Here is a 17,940-nt window from a genome sequence, read left to right as displayed (position 1 = left end):
ACTTCCGCATTTTGTTTTCATAAACAGCCAATTAGAGGTTTTCCGGCTACCAGTAATTTTGTACGCGACCAAGTTATTATCCATATATATTAAGAGCCTACATTATTTCAAATCTGATGGAATTGTTATTGATACCAGAAAATTGACTAAATTATGCAAATTAGGTCACTAATATGCATGAATTTTAACCCTACATTAACCATACACGCACCTCTATCACCAAAAGCACATATGTACCAATTTCCATTGAAATCCAATGAGTGGTACTTGTGATATCAGTGAAACAGCTAAATATTGATTAATCTATGTAAATTAGATAATTTATTTTGCATAGATTTCAACCCTGAACTAATCAGGGCTCTTGTTTGAATGGATAAGATATCAGTGGAACAGACATGCACAGACACACACACAGACAGCCATGGTAAACCCAAAGACCCCATTGTGTGCTTCATACATACATGTGCATGTAGGAGTCACATGATTGGCTAAATAAAACTGATATCTGAGTCGTCACATTAAAAGGATAGTAAAAAACGTTTACGGCAATAAAACAATTTTGGCTTTTATTTATAATAAGGCAGTTTCAAATTTCAAAGACTTATATGAAATCAAAGCCTGAACAAGAAAAGATTTTAATGTGTAATTTTCATCTCCAAACTTATTGGATTATATTAAAAGTATCGTATATCTGACAGAAAGATACAAAACTGAAATTAAGAGAGTCAGGTAAAATGTTCTCACTGTAAATGATCTGCAACACAGTGGAAAATATCTGAATCTCTCGGGCAACAGTTTTTGTATTTTTTTACATTTTATATTTTGCATATAAACTGAAAAAAACAATTTCCCCAACTTATAAGAATTAATCACAACTGATACTATAAATGCATTATTATTCACTATTTTTTATTTCAAATTCGCAGATAAATTTCGCTAAATTAAATCCATGCGAATATGTAAAATAACAATAAAATCATTGTTTCCCATGCGAAGTTCATAAACTCAATAAACTGCAATCAAATTTGCTCAAAACTTCAAAATAGCAAAATTAAATGCGAGTGAATATAAATAATTTTACAGTATTAGTATAAAATGACATAATATATGCATAACATTTTTGAAAGTAAAAATGAAAACCAAACAACTATGTTATGATGATTGGTAACATCTACATAGTAGCTAATATGGTTAGATATTTTATCATTACAGTCTTAACTTAACATGAAAGAGGACAGGTGTAATTGCTTTATAATACTCTTCATCAATGCTATGGGCAATATTTAAAAAGCAGTAAAACACTACAACATATATCATAATTCCTCTGTCATAAGCCCAGGGGCCGAAACATGTAAAATCTGGAGAAGTAAGGGATGGACTTATGCCCGAGGACCACCTCGGAAAAGATGATTATCCAAATTACATCTTTTGCTTACCAGGGAATATTGTGTTTTTGTTTGTTTGTTTTTGTGCAAAATGAGTCATACCATTATTGTTTTATTAGTAGACAGCAAATACAACAATCTAAATTATCTATACATATGTAGTTTACTGAATCCTAATATAATATAGAAAACTATTTTGCTTTTCTATCTATCAACTGATACCGACTATAGTCATGAATTTGAGAAAAGAAAGCCGAGATTTCATTTGACTTTTCAGCAATGTGTGAGGCATAAGCTCTGAATAATACAAAGCTCAGATTTGAAATAAATGAATGTCACCTGATCTGCCCATGAAAACCATGAAAGCAACTCATCGATAAATCTCAATTTTTTTTTCAAATTACATTATTCAGTCACTGTATCTAAGCACTGTGTGGGAAACAAAAGCAAAATTTCACAATCGATAAATAATTAAGGTGTTCATGTCAACCAGAGGGGGAGCAATGTGTGTTCTGTGACAGATTACTTCCCAGGCCTTTATCAACACCAAATTGGTAAAATAGGGTGGTTGACCTTTCACTCGTTGCCATGGAAATGTGGGAATTTTACCAAATTGTTTCCTGCAAAGAGAATAGTTCATCCATTAAGCACGGAAATACCAAAAAAAAAAAAAAAGATATCTGGAAAATGTTTTTTTTTTCAGTGTACTCACGAATAATTGGTCTTTCGGTTTCCGATAATTCTGGGTATGAATGAAGGCAGTTATGAATATAGGAAATTATTTTTGTATATTTGTCCATGCATGGACGGTGTTTGCTACTTGACCACGTTATCCATTACTTAGGGTTCTTAAATTCACCTCTGCTCATATACACTTGCTTATTAAAAGTAAAATTTAATAATTTCTTCCACATAATTTATGTGTTTTTTTTTAAACTTGTTTTTAATATTAATAGTATGATTATGCGTCAGCATAGTCTGCGTTAATGCTGGTAGTGTCGTTTCTTAGCATTAATGCTACATTTAGCGTTTATCACAAATAAGACCAAAAATACATTAATTTGTAATAAATTATGAACCAAGCAAGGTTATTTGATAGTTTGGAATCTCGTTCTTTTGAGGGGGTAGCAAAAACTGTGAGAAGTGTGTCAGAACCGTCACTTCAATCACATGTACATGGATGCTATGAATTATTCAATTTCCACCAATGCGAACATCCCTGATTAAACACCGACACGTACAATCACGTAGTCAATCATGGGATTAAGTTTAATCTTCTGATTTTGATGTCGATAACAAGTAAGCCGTAGTTTACAATACTTTAAATTTGAAGCAATCTCAAGACAGTTGAAGGCAATTATGATGCATTTTCTCATACATTTTGGGGAAAAAATTAGCACAAGCACATAATGGCGTCAATATGTTCAATGTTTAAATTACCTTGGTTTTTTAAAACTTGGTCACCAAGGTTTGTTTTTGCATTTTTGTACTTCTAAATACACATCATCACAAAATGCAAAGATTAAAACAATTTTGGGGGTGGCCATCCGGTATGGGTCAAAGGTCAAATCACTATTATGGACCAATCACATTGCTAGAGTAAGGAAATACATATTGATACAAGTTATGGTGACCACAATTATAACCTGAACAATGACAACAATGACAACAATGACCCATGTATCATGATCAGTACGGGCAAAGTAATAAAATATATAATTTATTTTACAATGCCGACAATTTATTTAATAATGTACTTGGAAACTCAAATACTGGTAGTATAGACGGATATACGGGTGTGCGTGACTAGATAAAACCTAAAGAATGAGTATTCAGCAACTGGCGGCCTTCGTTTGTAGCCATTGTACCTGGTTTCAATAAAAAGAAACAGAGATATTGAAAATGTGTGTTATTAAAATTGTACAATAAGTGAATATTTACATGGTAGCAAACCTACACAGAATCACAATGTACGCTTTTCACATCAGAGAATTTGACCTCCATTGCAAGTTTCTTTTGATATACTGAAAACTGTTAAATTTTCGCTGCAAATATGTATCAGTAAATTATAAGTCACTGTGCAACCCTGTCTTTAATAAAGGACAGTGGTTGTTGCACCATGTCATGTTTGATATGAGACTTATAGCGACATATACAACAAGTGTAAATTGTATTTCGAATACGCACTATGCAACGGTTACTGAAATTGAAAAGATAAAATTACTCATATCAGTACTTTATTGTCATAAAACTATAATCAAGAACGACACAAAATTTTGAAAAATAATTTGAATTATTACTAGCATGCACAACTGACTTTTACCAACTTTCTGAAAACTGACTTCATCTTTATATAAACATTTATTGTTGCGTGAATTTCTCCCCTATTTACATGTACGTCCACAGTTCTGGTGACAGCGTCGATTTAATGATTCCAGTGAATTCGTCACTGCTACAAAAATGTTCACTAGTTTAGAAAAAGTTTAACTCTGATGATATGTTATTGATCAGAACACTTCAAATCTGACAGGAATAAGGTATTACAGTATACATGTACATGTATAACACACATCAATCAATAACGTGTTGTTTCTGTGTTTTTATTATCAAAAAACAAAATACAATTTTCCTTTATAGTAATGGAACTGTGAGCATCTTTGAAACAACAACAGGACATGTATTGTATTTCTTTTCTCTATTGGAAAAAAATCTCATTTGTTGTATACTACATGTATATACACTTGTATAGAAATCATTGAAATATATTACTTATTTTGACCATAGAAACACCTCTGTCATTTACATATTAAGTACATGTGCTACTACCAGTAATAATGAAATATGGTACATGTATATGATCTCAATATACCGATATACAAGTTTGTTCATGTCTCGTACATACAATGTATCGGTAGATGTATATGTTCATTATTCAGCCTGCATAAACAGGCTTAGAAAAGCACTAAAATCAGATACATTTGTATATTGAATTGAATCAACTCATATCAGTACAAAGAAGGAAGCAATTAATTTGCCTAATAGTTTCAGAGTTGAGGTGTAAACACGTTGAACTTGACAAACACAAAGGGGCAAAGTGTGGTTGAAATACATGTAAAGATTGTATCCAGCCAAAGTCAATGCAAATATCAACACAATCTATACGACGGTTTCAGAAAAGATGCTCGAAACGTCTAGCTATTTTTAATAGTTATTTAGGACTACGATTACCAAATATTATCTTCTATATATCTTAAACTTTGAAGATGGACAGATGAAAATAGACAAACAGGAATACAAGCTGCGCTGCTCCCAACACTTGGAATGCTGCAATGATGAACAAAGTTTACCGGTACTAAACAGCAATGCATATTTTTCATGTTAATAACTACTTTGTCATTTTTTTCAAAAAAGTCAAAAAAAAGGTCAGTAATATCACTCCCTGCTGTTCACCACCAGTTCCCTATTTTCATCACAAATTCACAAAATCCTGCTTATAGTCTGTACTTTTCTTCAGAAGATTGGGACAAATATAACCAAATTTTTTGAGTAAAAACTTAAAATTGACTCAAATTTTGTCTGTTGGCTCTAAAATTAGGGTTCATTTCCAGAAATATTGAAGAATTAAGAAAAAAAGTGCAGAAAAATTTGGGCGAGAAAGTCTGGTGGTGAAAAGGTTGACAATGAGATGATAATGACTTTGAATGTTCACATAAACCAAAAAGAGATAATTACGGCAAACAAAGCCACTGAATGATAGCGATTACAGAATAGAAACGTGACAAACTACCCCATGAATTGTACCAATTACCAATGAAAACTGTTTCATGGGACCCCCTGCGTGGGAAGAAACTATCCAAGTTCCCAGGCCTCAATAAAAATAAATCGTGTCATTAACTATTCAGGTATTGGCGGGATGTAATTAAGCTGATTACTGATATTGTTGGTGAATGTACATGTACTCAATTCCACTTTGCAAAAATACAGTAAAATTTATGAGCAAATCACTGTAAGAAGTAAAAAAAAATATTGTTTTCGGGATTAGTTTACAAAATTGTTGTTTTTGGTTTACAAATGTTAGTGTCTATTTATTAGCAGTACATGAATGAATGAATGAATGAATGAATGACGGAATGTATGAATGACGGAATGTATGAATGACCATTACATCACTGGCCCTCCTGTCTCCCATCCAAACCCTTGTCCAATTTCCACCTCCTATGTCTCCCATCTACACTCTTGTCCATGTGTGAGAAAAAAAAATACGGAGATCAAATCACAACATATGTGCCGGTATATACATGTACATGTTAAGTATAATAGTTTTAATTCCACAAACATATCTTCTATTTACATTTAGGTTTACACAATTTAATTTTCTACCGGAGTCAGCTTCACAAAGATATAAACAAGTCAATAAAACAAGCTCTGCACAGTAAGGACAAAACAGACACATAAATAAAAAGTAAATTCCCAGCAAGGCCACTGAAATCACATTGGGTTTTCAGGATTAATTTACCGCTACAACATGAAACAAGAAAATCCAATAATGTGGAATCTCTTATTACGAGGATGAGGAATAAATCTTCGTAAATAACACTAAAAGAGTTTATTTTTATATCACGCACCATCGTGATTTATACGGTATCAACACCGAAGGATTAACAGATTATAATCAGCGTGTTATAAATACTAATTGTTTTTACTTCTGATTGAAATTAATGCTTCTCGATGAGAAGTAATATATGATAAATTTCAAGGACTTGTTGGATTAGTAAAGTTAATACTTTATTTATGGTGGTAAATTAGAATTTAGTGATTTCTACCATGAAAAGTGATTTACATTTTCTAGGTTCTGTTAGCTTAACAAAGTTGTGATGCTATTTATTCAATGTGCTTCATAGCATACTATGGATGTTTACAGGTTTTGTTAGATTAACAAAGTGTATACTTTATTGGGGGTGCAGAATTATAAGTTGAATACACTATAATAGAATTCAGTGCTATTTATCAAGCGAAGATGATATATATTTTCATGTAGTGATAGATTAAAAAAGTTTATACTTATATTTTGTATTTGTTAATGTTTATCACCTATATACACAAAAAGGCGAACATAGTTTTGAAAAAAAAAAATAATTAAGTATAAATAATAGAATGATAATATGAGGTTATTACGAGGATACTGCAAAAGTATGCACAAAGATAGTACAGCGTGAGTATCGACCGATGCACAGCCGAGATCGATGCGACCAAGTACTGTCTGAGTAATTATACATTTTTTCCTCCCAGAAATACATCATAGGAATGCCGAAATCCAAAACAGATTTAGCGAACTTCTTTGTGTAGGGAGCGGTCCAACCCTGGAGGCAGCCATGATTTTTGTTTATTTTTAATCATAATCGTCCCTTATTTGGAATTCGCATTTCCTAATATGGTAGGATGAAAATACCCAGTGCAATACCGCAAAATTACGACGTGCTATAACTTAGGGCGTTACAGTGACAGATGTATAGTGCTGATTTTTATCTCACTTTAAGAAAGGGTATTGTTAATAATTTCAATTTTTCAATTTCAGTGCGTTTCCACAATCAAGGATTAAATTCTGTAAACAAGAGTGCCCATGTATCTAACCAAGTATATTTCTGCGATGATAATTTATCGGCTTGTAATTTAGGCTTCACAGTGCCCCTAGACGTCTCAAAGTGCCTTCTTAATGCACCCTTTTCCCCTCAATTTCATTCCAAATAACATTTAATCACTTTATAAGCAATATACCACCCATAGAAAAGCACACCATTACATGAAATCCCCAACAAGAAAAGTGACTCATTACAGTCAGCATTTCACAGCATACAATTATGAATGAATACCTATTGTAGTTGGGAACTGCGAGGAAAGCACGCAGACTCGTTACAAAGAAGCCGCCAAAATCATATGCACTCTAAAAGTGTACAAAATTACACAAAGTAAGTCTACAATTTATATAATATGTGGACTACATGTTTGACAAGGAGGTAATTAAGGGTGCGACAAAATATATCGATAACTTAGTATTACAAGAGACGACTAAACAAGCACAATCAATTTACTTTAAAAAATGGCAAATTTTTCAAATTTGGGTTCTGTCTGGGAAGACCAGGGATTGAAATAGAATTTTTTCCCTGCACATAGTGTGCATGTTGTGAAATGTTGTGAAATGCACTACTTTTAAAGTTTAAATAAAACTTACGGGTTCTTGATTGATGCGATCACGAAAGAATTGTGTTTTTTTTGTTGTTGTTTCACAATGTTGGTTGAACTTAATTTACGCTTAGTGAATATAATGAGGAAATGTTGTTTCTACATGCACAGCGTGCACATTATATTTTGAGTTTACTTGCACTAGCTAATAATCTATGTGCATAATACAGTGTGTACCAGGGTATTTCAATCCCTGAAGACACAGTTGATAAAAAAAATATGATAATGTGCAGTTCTGATAATCCTACCTTACCTAAAATGTAATGTTTTACCTTTTTTGTCTAAACATGACAAAATTATGCGAAGATATAACAAGATGTCAAAGAGACATGTGGCCAAAAGAGAAGACTATACTGTAAACATCATTAAACATGGAACTTGTTAACTAATCAAAGAAAATAATGTTGTTTGGACTAATACATATAGAATAAACATGGTATTTTCCGGTAAGTTCTTAAGAGTCAGAGAATTGTCAGCATATACTATAACCCGATGCATTTGTTACAAAGTTTTTGCTACAGTATTTGGTAGTGTCTTACAGTCATAAAAGGACAAGGCGTATTGCAGCTACAGTAATTATAGTTTCAAGCAATATCACATCAGGCTGTATTATATCAGATTACATAATTGGAGGAAACAAATACATCCCAATGGACATCCAAGAGCACATCACCTTGTATCCTGGTTCATATTTCAAGACAAAAATTATAGCAAAACTTGCGAGCAAAGTACAATTTGAGAATTGTAAGCTATATGTGGGTGATAGAGTCATAGCAACAGGACGAAAGGAAACTGGGGATATACCAGTGATCACGTAACAACTAAATCAAACTGAAACTGAATAGAACAACACATCATGTATTCGGTTGAGAGACAGGGAATGTAAACCTTTTTATCACTGACCAGTTCCCTCTTTTTATCACAAATTCACAAAATAGTCCTGTTTATAGTCTGCATTTTCTGTCCGAAGATTGGGACAAAATTAGCCAACTTTTTTTGAGTAAAAACTTAAAATTTACACTAATTTTGTCTTTTGGCTCCAAAATTAGGGTTCATTTCCAAAAATATTGGAGATTACATGTACAAGAAAAAAGAGAAAACAAATTTTGACGAGAAATGTGGTGGTTTTTGTATATCTACTCTTGAAAAGTCGGCAACATAGCAGTTTACATAACAAATCATCAATTTTAATATACAAACTATGAAACTCAACCTTAATTAGAAATGACAGCAAAATGACAAAAAAAAAACGCTTCAGCTCTCATTTTGACCTCATACTAACAATGATACAATATTTTAACTTTACTGAATACTTGATACGAGATAAATGCACGAGTGAGTCATGCAGTTCAGTAAGATTCATACCGCGTAAAGACGAAATACCATTTGTGTATTTTCTAAACTATTGATTGAAAAAAAAAAATAGCGATATGAATGAGGCTACATTTTATAGAAATCGGCATGCTGACAAAGACCAATAACGAGAATACTGCACACAAAAGAAAAAAAACTGGGAAAATTGATGCGAGGAATGAGTTCTCGCATCTTTTTTTTTTTTTAACTTTCCTTTCATTCACACCTTTGGGGATTAGTTTCTGAAAGGTGTTTCATTTTGGGATTATCCTCGTTGTCTTTTAATAATAGACTAATTTTTTTTTTTCATTTTCAAAAGAATAATCTTGACATTTTTGGGGAGGAAGGGGTTACGTATTGAGTGAGTACGGTATTATAGGAATTTGATGAATACATAATAGTTGATATTCTGGTTCGGTGCTGATTGTCCAATTTCAGTATGATAAAGATGAATCTGAAGCGGCACTCAGAATCAACTTCTGACAAATTTGGGTAACAAATATTATCCTTCTTTTTTTTTGTTTTATTAAGATCATACAGACTTTGTGTCATGTTTTCATTGGTTTATATATCGACATCCCAGAATTCAGTGTAATGGGTGAATAAACCAGGCAGGATGGGGCATGATGTTGCCAATTAGAGGAGATAATGCTGCATCTCCTGGGACCCACTGCAAATATTAATCATTCTAGTGAGGGGAATTGAATAATTGAAAAGAAAATAAAATTATTAGAAGAAATAACATTTGAACCTTTTGAGTGCCGGATATTTTTCCCGCCCAAAATTCAGCGCTCATATTTTTACGTTTTGTCACATTTTCAGTAAATTTCATCACCATTTTGGGCCATACAAACAGTTTCAATAATACTTTTAGTTTTTGCCCAAAAGGATTATTAATTTTTATCTACATTTCACATGCAGAGAAGCAGACTATACAACTATATTTGTAGGTGTATCAAATGTTGACAATGGCACTGAAATTGTTAATACAGGCCTGCAATGTTGATTAGAACTAATTACCTATACATATATCAAAACAAGTATAATCCATTTATTCACAATTTTAATAAAATTCATATATTGATGACATCTCAGAATTTTCAGATTCAACATTAGTTACATTTTAAAAGTTCAATATATTTAATTTCCTGCTTGGGAAATATACTATACACTAAAGAAGTGTAGATTTTCATTTTGATTTTCTCAAGTGTATGCGATGCAAATACAGGAAATACAGGGTTGCCCATGATCTGGGGGTTAATTAAACGCATATTAGTAACATTCTCACTTAATTCCCAAATAGTACTTTTTATGAAAAACTTGCTGAATACACGCCAAATTAGACAAAGTAGTATAGCATACTTTGATACCACTTCAAGGTCAATATCAACACTGGGGAATTAACAATTTTCGTAACTTAATAACAGTTCTTTTGTAGCGATGCAAACCTTGTATTGTTAGAGTATTTCTGATGAATTTGCAGCCATGTTATCAATTAACACAATTTAAGTTACAGAACATACACAGCTGTTTAATTTGCACTTTGACTCAACAGAATTTTTTTTTCTGAAGGAAATTAATTAATACTTAATGGATTTCATTGTGAAAATCTGTTTTCAATGTTGGTATGAAAAATAGTAGCTCCTTTTTTTATTTATTTTCTCCCTTTTTTTTTGGTTCAAAGAAAAACAATTATCAATTCATCCAGTCCCCACTATAGATTGGTATTTCTACTTTATGATTTTATTTTCGTAATCTGGTTTGTTGCATATGCAGGTTTCGCCTCACTTTACTTTTATGCATAGAAATGTAATATTTATTTTTACTCACTAGTAAAATTAGTCAAAACGAATTCAACAAGACAGAAATATTTATTTGATTCAGTTTTTAAAATATTTTTACTAAAATTATATAACAAGCACTTTTTTTTAACATTTTGGCTAAAAAAATTATTGTTATTTATTGCTATCATAATTTTCTAATTTATCCCAAAATTTCAATACAGTATCAAATATGAAATGATCACTATGACGATAAGAGTGTGAAACAGCGATAACACGAAACAGATGGTGCCAATTGTGGGCTACAAGATAACGTCAATTGCAATGACTGCTGCAACCAGAAATTGACGTTGTCATCACAGAGTGATTTCAAAAGCTCACAATGTGGTCGTTTTGCATGAATGGGAATGGCAATGAACAAATATTATTGCATTTTTTTACAACAGTGTCGAGTAACTAATGAAAAGACATTCAGTCAAAAAATGAAAAAAGAAAAAAAAGAGAATTCATGAATGAAATAATGACTGATAAAAATTTCACATTTTTGATTAATTTTGCTTTTTAATATGCGTACTTAATTTACAGATTTATTGAAGTCCTAGTACAACATTGTCATAACCACTGAATGAAAAAATCTGATCTGATTTTTGCATTTGCTTGTTTTTATCTTTTCATTATTTATTTTTTCCAAAACTTTCAATCTAAAAACGCTGAATTCACATAATGTGCAACTAAATATTTGCCACCAAATTTTTTAAAAAAGTTGCACATCGCAATATAAATATATATATATACAAGTGACAACATTAAAACTGAGATTTATAATATAATCCAAATGTTAATCCCATACTAAGTCCTAGTGTAATTCGTAACATCGTTGACAATTTAAATACGACACATAAATCAGTGATCTATATATCAATTGTTTTATATCATAATATATTTTGGCACTTGGCCTGATTTTATCACCATAAAAATAATATTCTATTATAAATGACACATTACGTGGTGCATAATAAATATTCAATTTAAAATTCAGTAAAAATATTCATAAATCACGTTCTCTTTGTAACAAAGAATAAAAAAAGCAAATCACATGAGAAATAAACATCCCTTTAAATTATTACATCAGCTTAAAAAAAAATTAAGAATCTGTTCAAAATTCTCTAAGTAATTTGCATAAATGTCACGAAAACATTCATTTATCATTTTTGAGGTACGTATTTCAGACAAGACATGTAGATGTATTCTATCCCCAGTATGGATTGGGTACCTGGTACAATGTATATCGCACATGGAAGCAAACATGATTCAAATGTATAACAAGAAATTATTAAATTACTCAATGGGAAGATGGGAATATTTCCACTTCTTAAAAATGCAAATTACACTGAAGAAAACACTTCAACGCTTAATATATTACTGTTCAAAGCTTACAAAAAAAATTTAAAAAAACAAAATCGACATTCTTTTCTCCATCTTATTAAACTTTAATTTTAAGTATATGTCAGTTGAAGTCATGAGAAAGAATTTTAAATAATAAAAATATGACAAAGAAAAATTAAATATTTACATATGTATTAGCGATAAAAATTCTCCAATAGACAGATTTAAATAAATAAACCCAATATCCAATATTTTTTTCATACTTAAGCTTCCTACCTATCTTTTGGATCCATATTTGATCTCACAAGTCACGTCTAAGCATTCTTATTCCATAGTTCTCTGCCACAGACAACGACACGGTCAACCAGGTGACACATGTTTGGAAAGCGGGTATTGTAAAAAAAAATCCTTCCACGAGTGTACTACATTTTCAACTTAGCAACAATGAGGTGGTGACTTTCCACGGCAGACAAACGTAAAAACGAAGTGAGACGTTTACAAGTATAGTATGATTGTGATCCGCAAGAATCTATTCAAAACAACACATGTCTTTTGATTGGTCATAGTTTACATCCAATGGCAAGCCATTCAACAGTGGCTCTCACAATTGCTGCACATCCTCCCTAAGAAAGAATCCCCTTTGTTTTGGCTGTTCCATCAATCAAACACAATTAAATTGTCAACGCCAAGAATGTCTTTTTTTTTATTGAAAAGTAAAGCGTGTTTAAAATACATTCAAGAGACCATTGGTGCCAAATAGTAATACCTTAAACCTCCTTCCAACAGGCATGCACAAATATTCTCTGAGTTTTTATCATGTTGTCATAGAAACCCCACACATTCAGATGTGAATTCCCTGAAGAAGCATACTCAGTGGAAATCACCTCCAAGTATTTACAATATGGTTTTTTATCTGCATTATTACATCGGAATGCAAAACTATTTTGATAGGTCGTACTGCATCGCACCACATATACATTCTATGCAACCTTTTCAAAAGATGCCTGATTTAGAAAGAGTGTTCAGACATTTTTGAAATAGAATATATGTGGTGTCATTTTTTTTTTTAATATTTCTGTTAAAATCATACATGTAGAAAAGACTAAAAAAAAATATGTTTCTGGTCGAAGGTATCTTTAAAAAATTATGTAGTGATACGAATTTCTTTTTATAAATTTATTATTTGTGAGACATTTTTTTTATCAATTTCACTGGATATCATTCCGATTTCATAGAATATACTGAATTCTTTTTTTTTTCTAAGTTTTTTCTTTCTTTTTTTAACACCAGTGTCAACTTTTGCAGTATCTTTGCATGTTCATTTCCGAAATTTTGTTTTCAGTTCTGTAGTTTGGGTCAAAATTACCCAAGCTATTAAAGAAAATAGAAAAATTTGCAAAAGGAATTTTTCTAAAAATATACAGAGAATGAAAAAACAGGACAAAAAATATATATATATTTCAGAATTTTTTTTCTTTCTAGGAATTAAATGAATGAAATTTCGCAGGTATTTCTCTAAAGTAGTGCAGTAGCTTAAAACATACAATGTAAATTTTTATCCTAAAAATCTAAAATAATGACAGAGAAGGGTTAAATTGCTACTCAAATAATAAGATTTTTCATTTGCGCAATTATAGTGACATTTGATATTCAATTTCTATAGCTGAAAGGTATTTGATAAATTTGTAGCAATTTTGTAGCATCTATCATACTCATAACTGATCACTCTCTGAAAAAACGTAATTTTAGAACCGCGGTGAAATGAATCGTCTACGTAACTCGGCAACAATTTTATGTAATTCCATCCTTTACAAAGATGAGCTGTAATCACAAAGGAAGCATTTGGCAATTTTGTAGTTTTGTGAAAAATACAATGATTGAAAGACACAAATAACATTATAAGCTGGATGAACTTTCATTTTATGAGTTACTCTTTCTGAGTACATGTATTATGGAGAACGGATGAGCGTGGGGATCGTCTCCTAGCAACAGCAGTATTTTGGGGGGAATGTTGAAATTGTGTGAGGACAAAGAACTCATACAGTTTCACTCGTTATGAGTTTTTATCAACGTCAAAAATATCGGAATTCTGTATCCTGAAATAAAATTAATATAAACTAGATTATTAAATAATGACGCTTCTCATAGAAACTGATGTAAACAGTTTGGAGTTGCTTCAAACTTCAAAGACTACCGACGAAATCATGATTATTATCAAACTATTTTCCTGTCACCTAGATGGACAGTAGTTACAAACAAAAATTAAAGGTACCCAAGCGTTAAGTATGGTATGTCAGATATATCCATGCAAGAATGCGGCAGAATAAATCGGTTAATTTGCTACAACATTCATGAGATTATTATGATGAGTTAATTAGGTATGCAAAAAGACATGCCAATTTACGTAACCATGGTAATGGTATTCTTACACATTTTAAGACATTTTAGACAAAGAATAAAAAAGAACCAACAAATTTCAATTTTCTGAAGCTTACAAAAAGTATTGGATACGTTACATTCGTGAAAGAAGAGGGGAGCCCAGGAAGAGGAGGGGATGATCAAGAGAGAAAGGATGATGAGGAGGTTGAGATACGATCAGGAGGGGTGACCGAGAAGGGTGGATCAGGAAGGGTGACCGGGAGGGGGTCGATCAGGAGGAAGAGGGGGTGTTTAGAAGGGAGAGTGATGAGAAGGCAGAAGGAGGAAAGAGGAAAGAGGAAGGAACACACAGTGATGATAATGAATAGACTAATCTACCTATGATTTTGAACTTTCTCTTCATAAGAAAAAGTGTTACATTCTAGAAAAAACAACACCTCACAGCAAGGGTCCATCATATAGTGAGACGACACTGTTTCCCACTATGTTGTCATAGTAACTGTCACAGAGACAGAAAAGAAGTGCGAAGAAATGGATAAAATCTGTTATCAAGGAATTCGACAGACGATGTAATTTCAACCAAACAGTGAGAGACTCCTTACGGGAATAACGCCAAGTATGTGAGTATTTTTATAATTCTAATATGAACAGAAGCAGACAAGATTACCTTGTTCTTTTTATTTTTTTTTTTTTGAGTTGAAGTATTTATTCTCCTAAGTTTAATTGAAAGAATTGTAGCCTATCATGCTGCGTAATATTCAATGTACATATGTAGGTCCCATGTGACATGAGTCCCAGGTGATGTACTCATCATGTAATATAGACTTATTAAACAAATGTATTCCTTATGTTTAATTTGCCATTTTGGAGGTAATGGCCTCATGCTATTAAATGAATAAAGATCAATTTCGTAAATTACTATAAAATACTTTATTTTTAATTTTCGCTGTTTTCGCCAAAGAAATGATTCAGTGAAAATAAAAATAATTAGGTATGCAAAAAGACATGCCAATATATACCTTTTTTTCCTATATTTAACATTCAACTTGTCAAAAATCTGCGAAAATAAATTCCATACAAAACAACCAAAATGTTCTTTCAGCGAAAATTAATTCCAGCTAAAATAAAATATTTTACAGTATTAGTATTACAAATCTAATATGCAACACATAAATTCTGAAATTGGATTCAGAAGTGGCAAGGAATTTGTTATAGCGCCCCCTAGAGTTGAATAATCTTACCTTCTTGTATTTTGTTTTTCCTCCACCAGCTGTTTACTGAGTTCATCGATCTTCTTATCCATGAACTCCTGAAAGATGCAAGAAAAGAAACTGAAATAAATATGAGCATAGACGTCAAGAACTGCACTGCACTTCCTAGTACAGGTAATTTTCTATTCACTGGGAAATCTTGCATATTGCATGAAAATCAAGTAATTTTGAACTTTTTTTTGTGGTTCGATGTTAAAATACAGATCTTTCTGAGGGGAATATAGGGTTGAAGTACCTTTACTTCATCAAAATTGATCATCATAAACCATGTACGACACATTATTAGGTATGGAAATACCTTGAAAATATTTTCGGGTTTTGACGAATCCCATGCGATGCCTATGACCTTTCGTTTGTCTTCTTGTTTTAAGTTTTCCACATAAAGCAAGACCTCACAGTAAATAACAAATTATCACAAATCCTGGCAACTAAATTTCAGATTGGAGGGGTGGAAAGTAACTGCAGCCAATTTAATTTTTACACATCAATATTTTAGGTCATAAATATGTAGTATACAAATGTGTACACTGCAATAGAATAATAGGATCTGTCAGTCAAGAAAAGACTCCTCAATGGTCACATGACATGAAATATTTGCATACACATACTACTTTTTGATTAGGCACACATCACATTATGAGATACTGCTTTTTGATTGGTCACACAGATCAATACACATCATATGATGAGATACTGCTTTTTGATTGGTCACACATCACATGATGAGATACTGCTTTTTGATTGGTCATACAGATCAATACACATCACATGATGAGATACTGCTTTTTGATAGGTCACACATCAATACACATCATGACGAGATACTGCTTTTTGATTGGTCACACATCACATGATGAGATACTGCTTTTTAATTGGTCACACAGATCAATACACATCATATGACGAGATACTGCTTTTTGATTGGTTGGTCACACATCACATGCTGAAATACTGCTTTTTGATTGGTCACACAGATCAATACACATCACATGCTGAGATACTGTTTTTTGATAGGTCACACAGATCAATACATGTTTAACATAAACACTTCAGCACAGAATGGGATAAAACATCTCCACGCTCAACAAAAGTCATTAACTATATTACTAGAGATATCCTATGTCAACACATGTTATGGTGATGGCGCCCTCTTATGGTGATACAGTACTCTATTAAACGCTTCCAGCTCAAAGAAAAAACCTTTAAAAACAATTTTCAAATAACACAAATTTCCTAACTATATTATTTTTCATGCAATTTGTATGTGATATAGCTAGACTTTCCTTCATGACAAAAGCACTTAAATTAGAGCAGTATCTTCCTCCACGAGTACAAAACCAATAAAAGCACTTCACATCACACTGCCAGATGGTAATATCAATTTTTAATCTTGGAAGCACTCAGACATTAGTCATTGTGTATTCTACACAGGGATTCAGACCACAAAGGGGTATTGTATGATGAACAATTAAATCAATATTACATTACCCAGACATACAAGAGAAAATCATTTTTATATACGACTCATATCAGAAGATAAAATTAAACATGACACAACAAAAATTAAGCGTTTTATGTCATTGGTAAAGCTTTTAGTCATGATTTTTATTATCATTGAGTTTTATTTCTCTTTAATATAGAGTTATTAAGGTAGAAGTAAGTTGGTTATAAATCACATAACAATGTTCATTGGTTTATTATGTAAAATGATGTATTATTGTCCAATGGCATGAAATACCATTTTTTTGTGTTTTTGACAGTTGTGCTGAAATTTTTCAAAATCTTTTTTTTTAGAAATGTTAAACCCAATGCATTTTTTGAGACTTCTTAAAAACCAGATTTTTTAAATAATTCAGAACAAAAAGTACTGTAGAACACTTTATTTTTGTTTGGAATTTATTTTCGCTATTTTCGCTGAAGGGATGATTCCATGAAAATAAAATCCAGCGAATAAACTTTTCACAATGAACTCATCAAAAATCAGTAAAAATAAATTCCATACAAAACTCCCAAAAAGCCTTTTCAGCAAAAATTAATTCTAGCGAAAATAAAGTATTTCACAGTACTCCGTAATGAACAATATATGATTTTTTCAGCCAATGTCACAAGCCTACAATTTAAGATATGGCAAAATATCTGTGTGAT

General features: G+C 31.8%; 1 protein-coding gene across 1 annotated transcript in view; it reads right to left on the bottom strand.

The window, feature by feature from the left end:
- The window catches only part of LOC100372012 (uncharacterized), a 100,514-nt gene that overhangs the window by 66,914 nt on the left and 15,660 nt on the right, over positions 1 to 17,940 (bottom strand). Inside the window, exon 2 of the mRNA XM_085496143.1 lies at positions 15,766 to 15,833. Within this exon, the coding sequence (XP_085352269.1) occupies positions 15,766 to 15,833 (68 nt within the window). The remainder of the gene's footprint in view (positions 1 to 15,765; positions 15,834 to 17,940) is intronic.

This window comes from Saccoglossus kowalevskii, chromosome 22, assembly GCF_978046115.1.
Source record: "Saccoglossus kowalevskii chromosome 22, keSacKowa6.1, whole genome shotgun sequence".
NCBI classification, from domain to species: Eukaryota; Metazoa; Hemichordata; class Enteropneusta; family Harrimaniidae; genus Saccoglossus; species Saccoglossus kowalevskii.
Note: the sequence above shows the minus strand (reverse complement) of the source record. Positions and strands in the feature narration are given on the sequence as shown.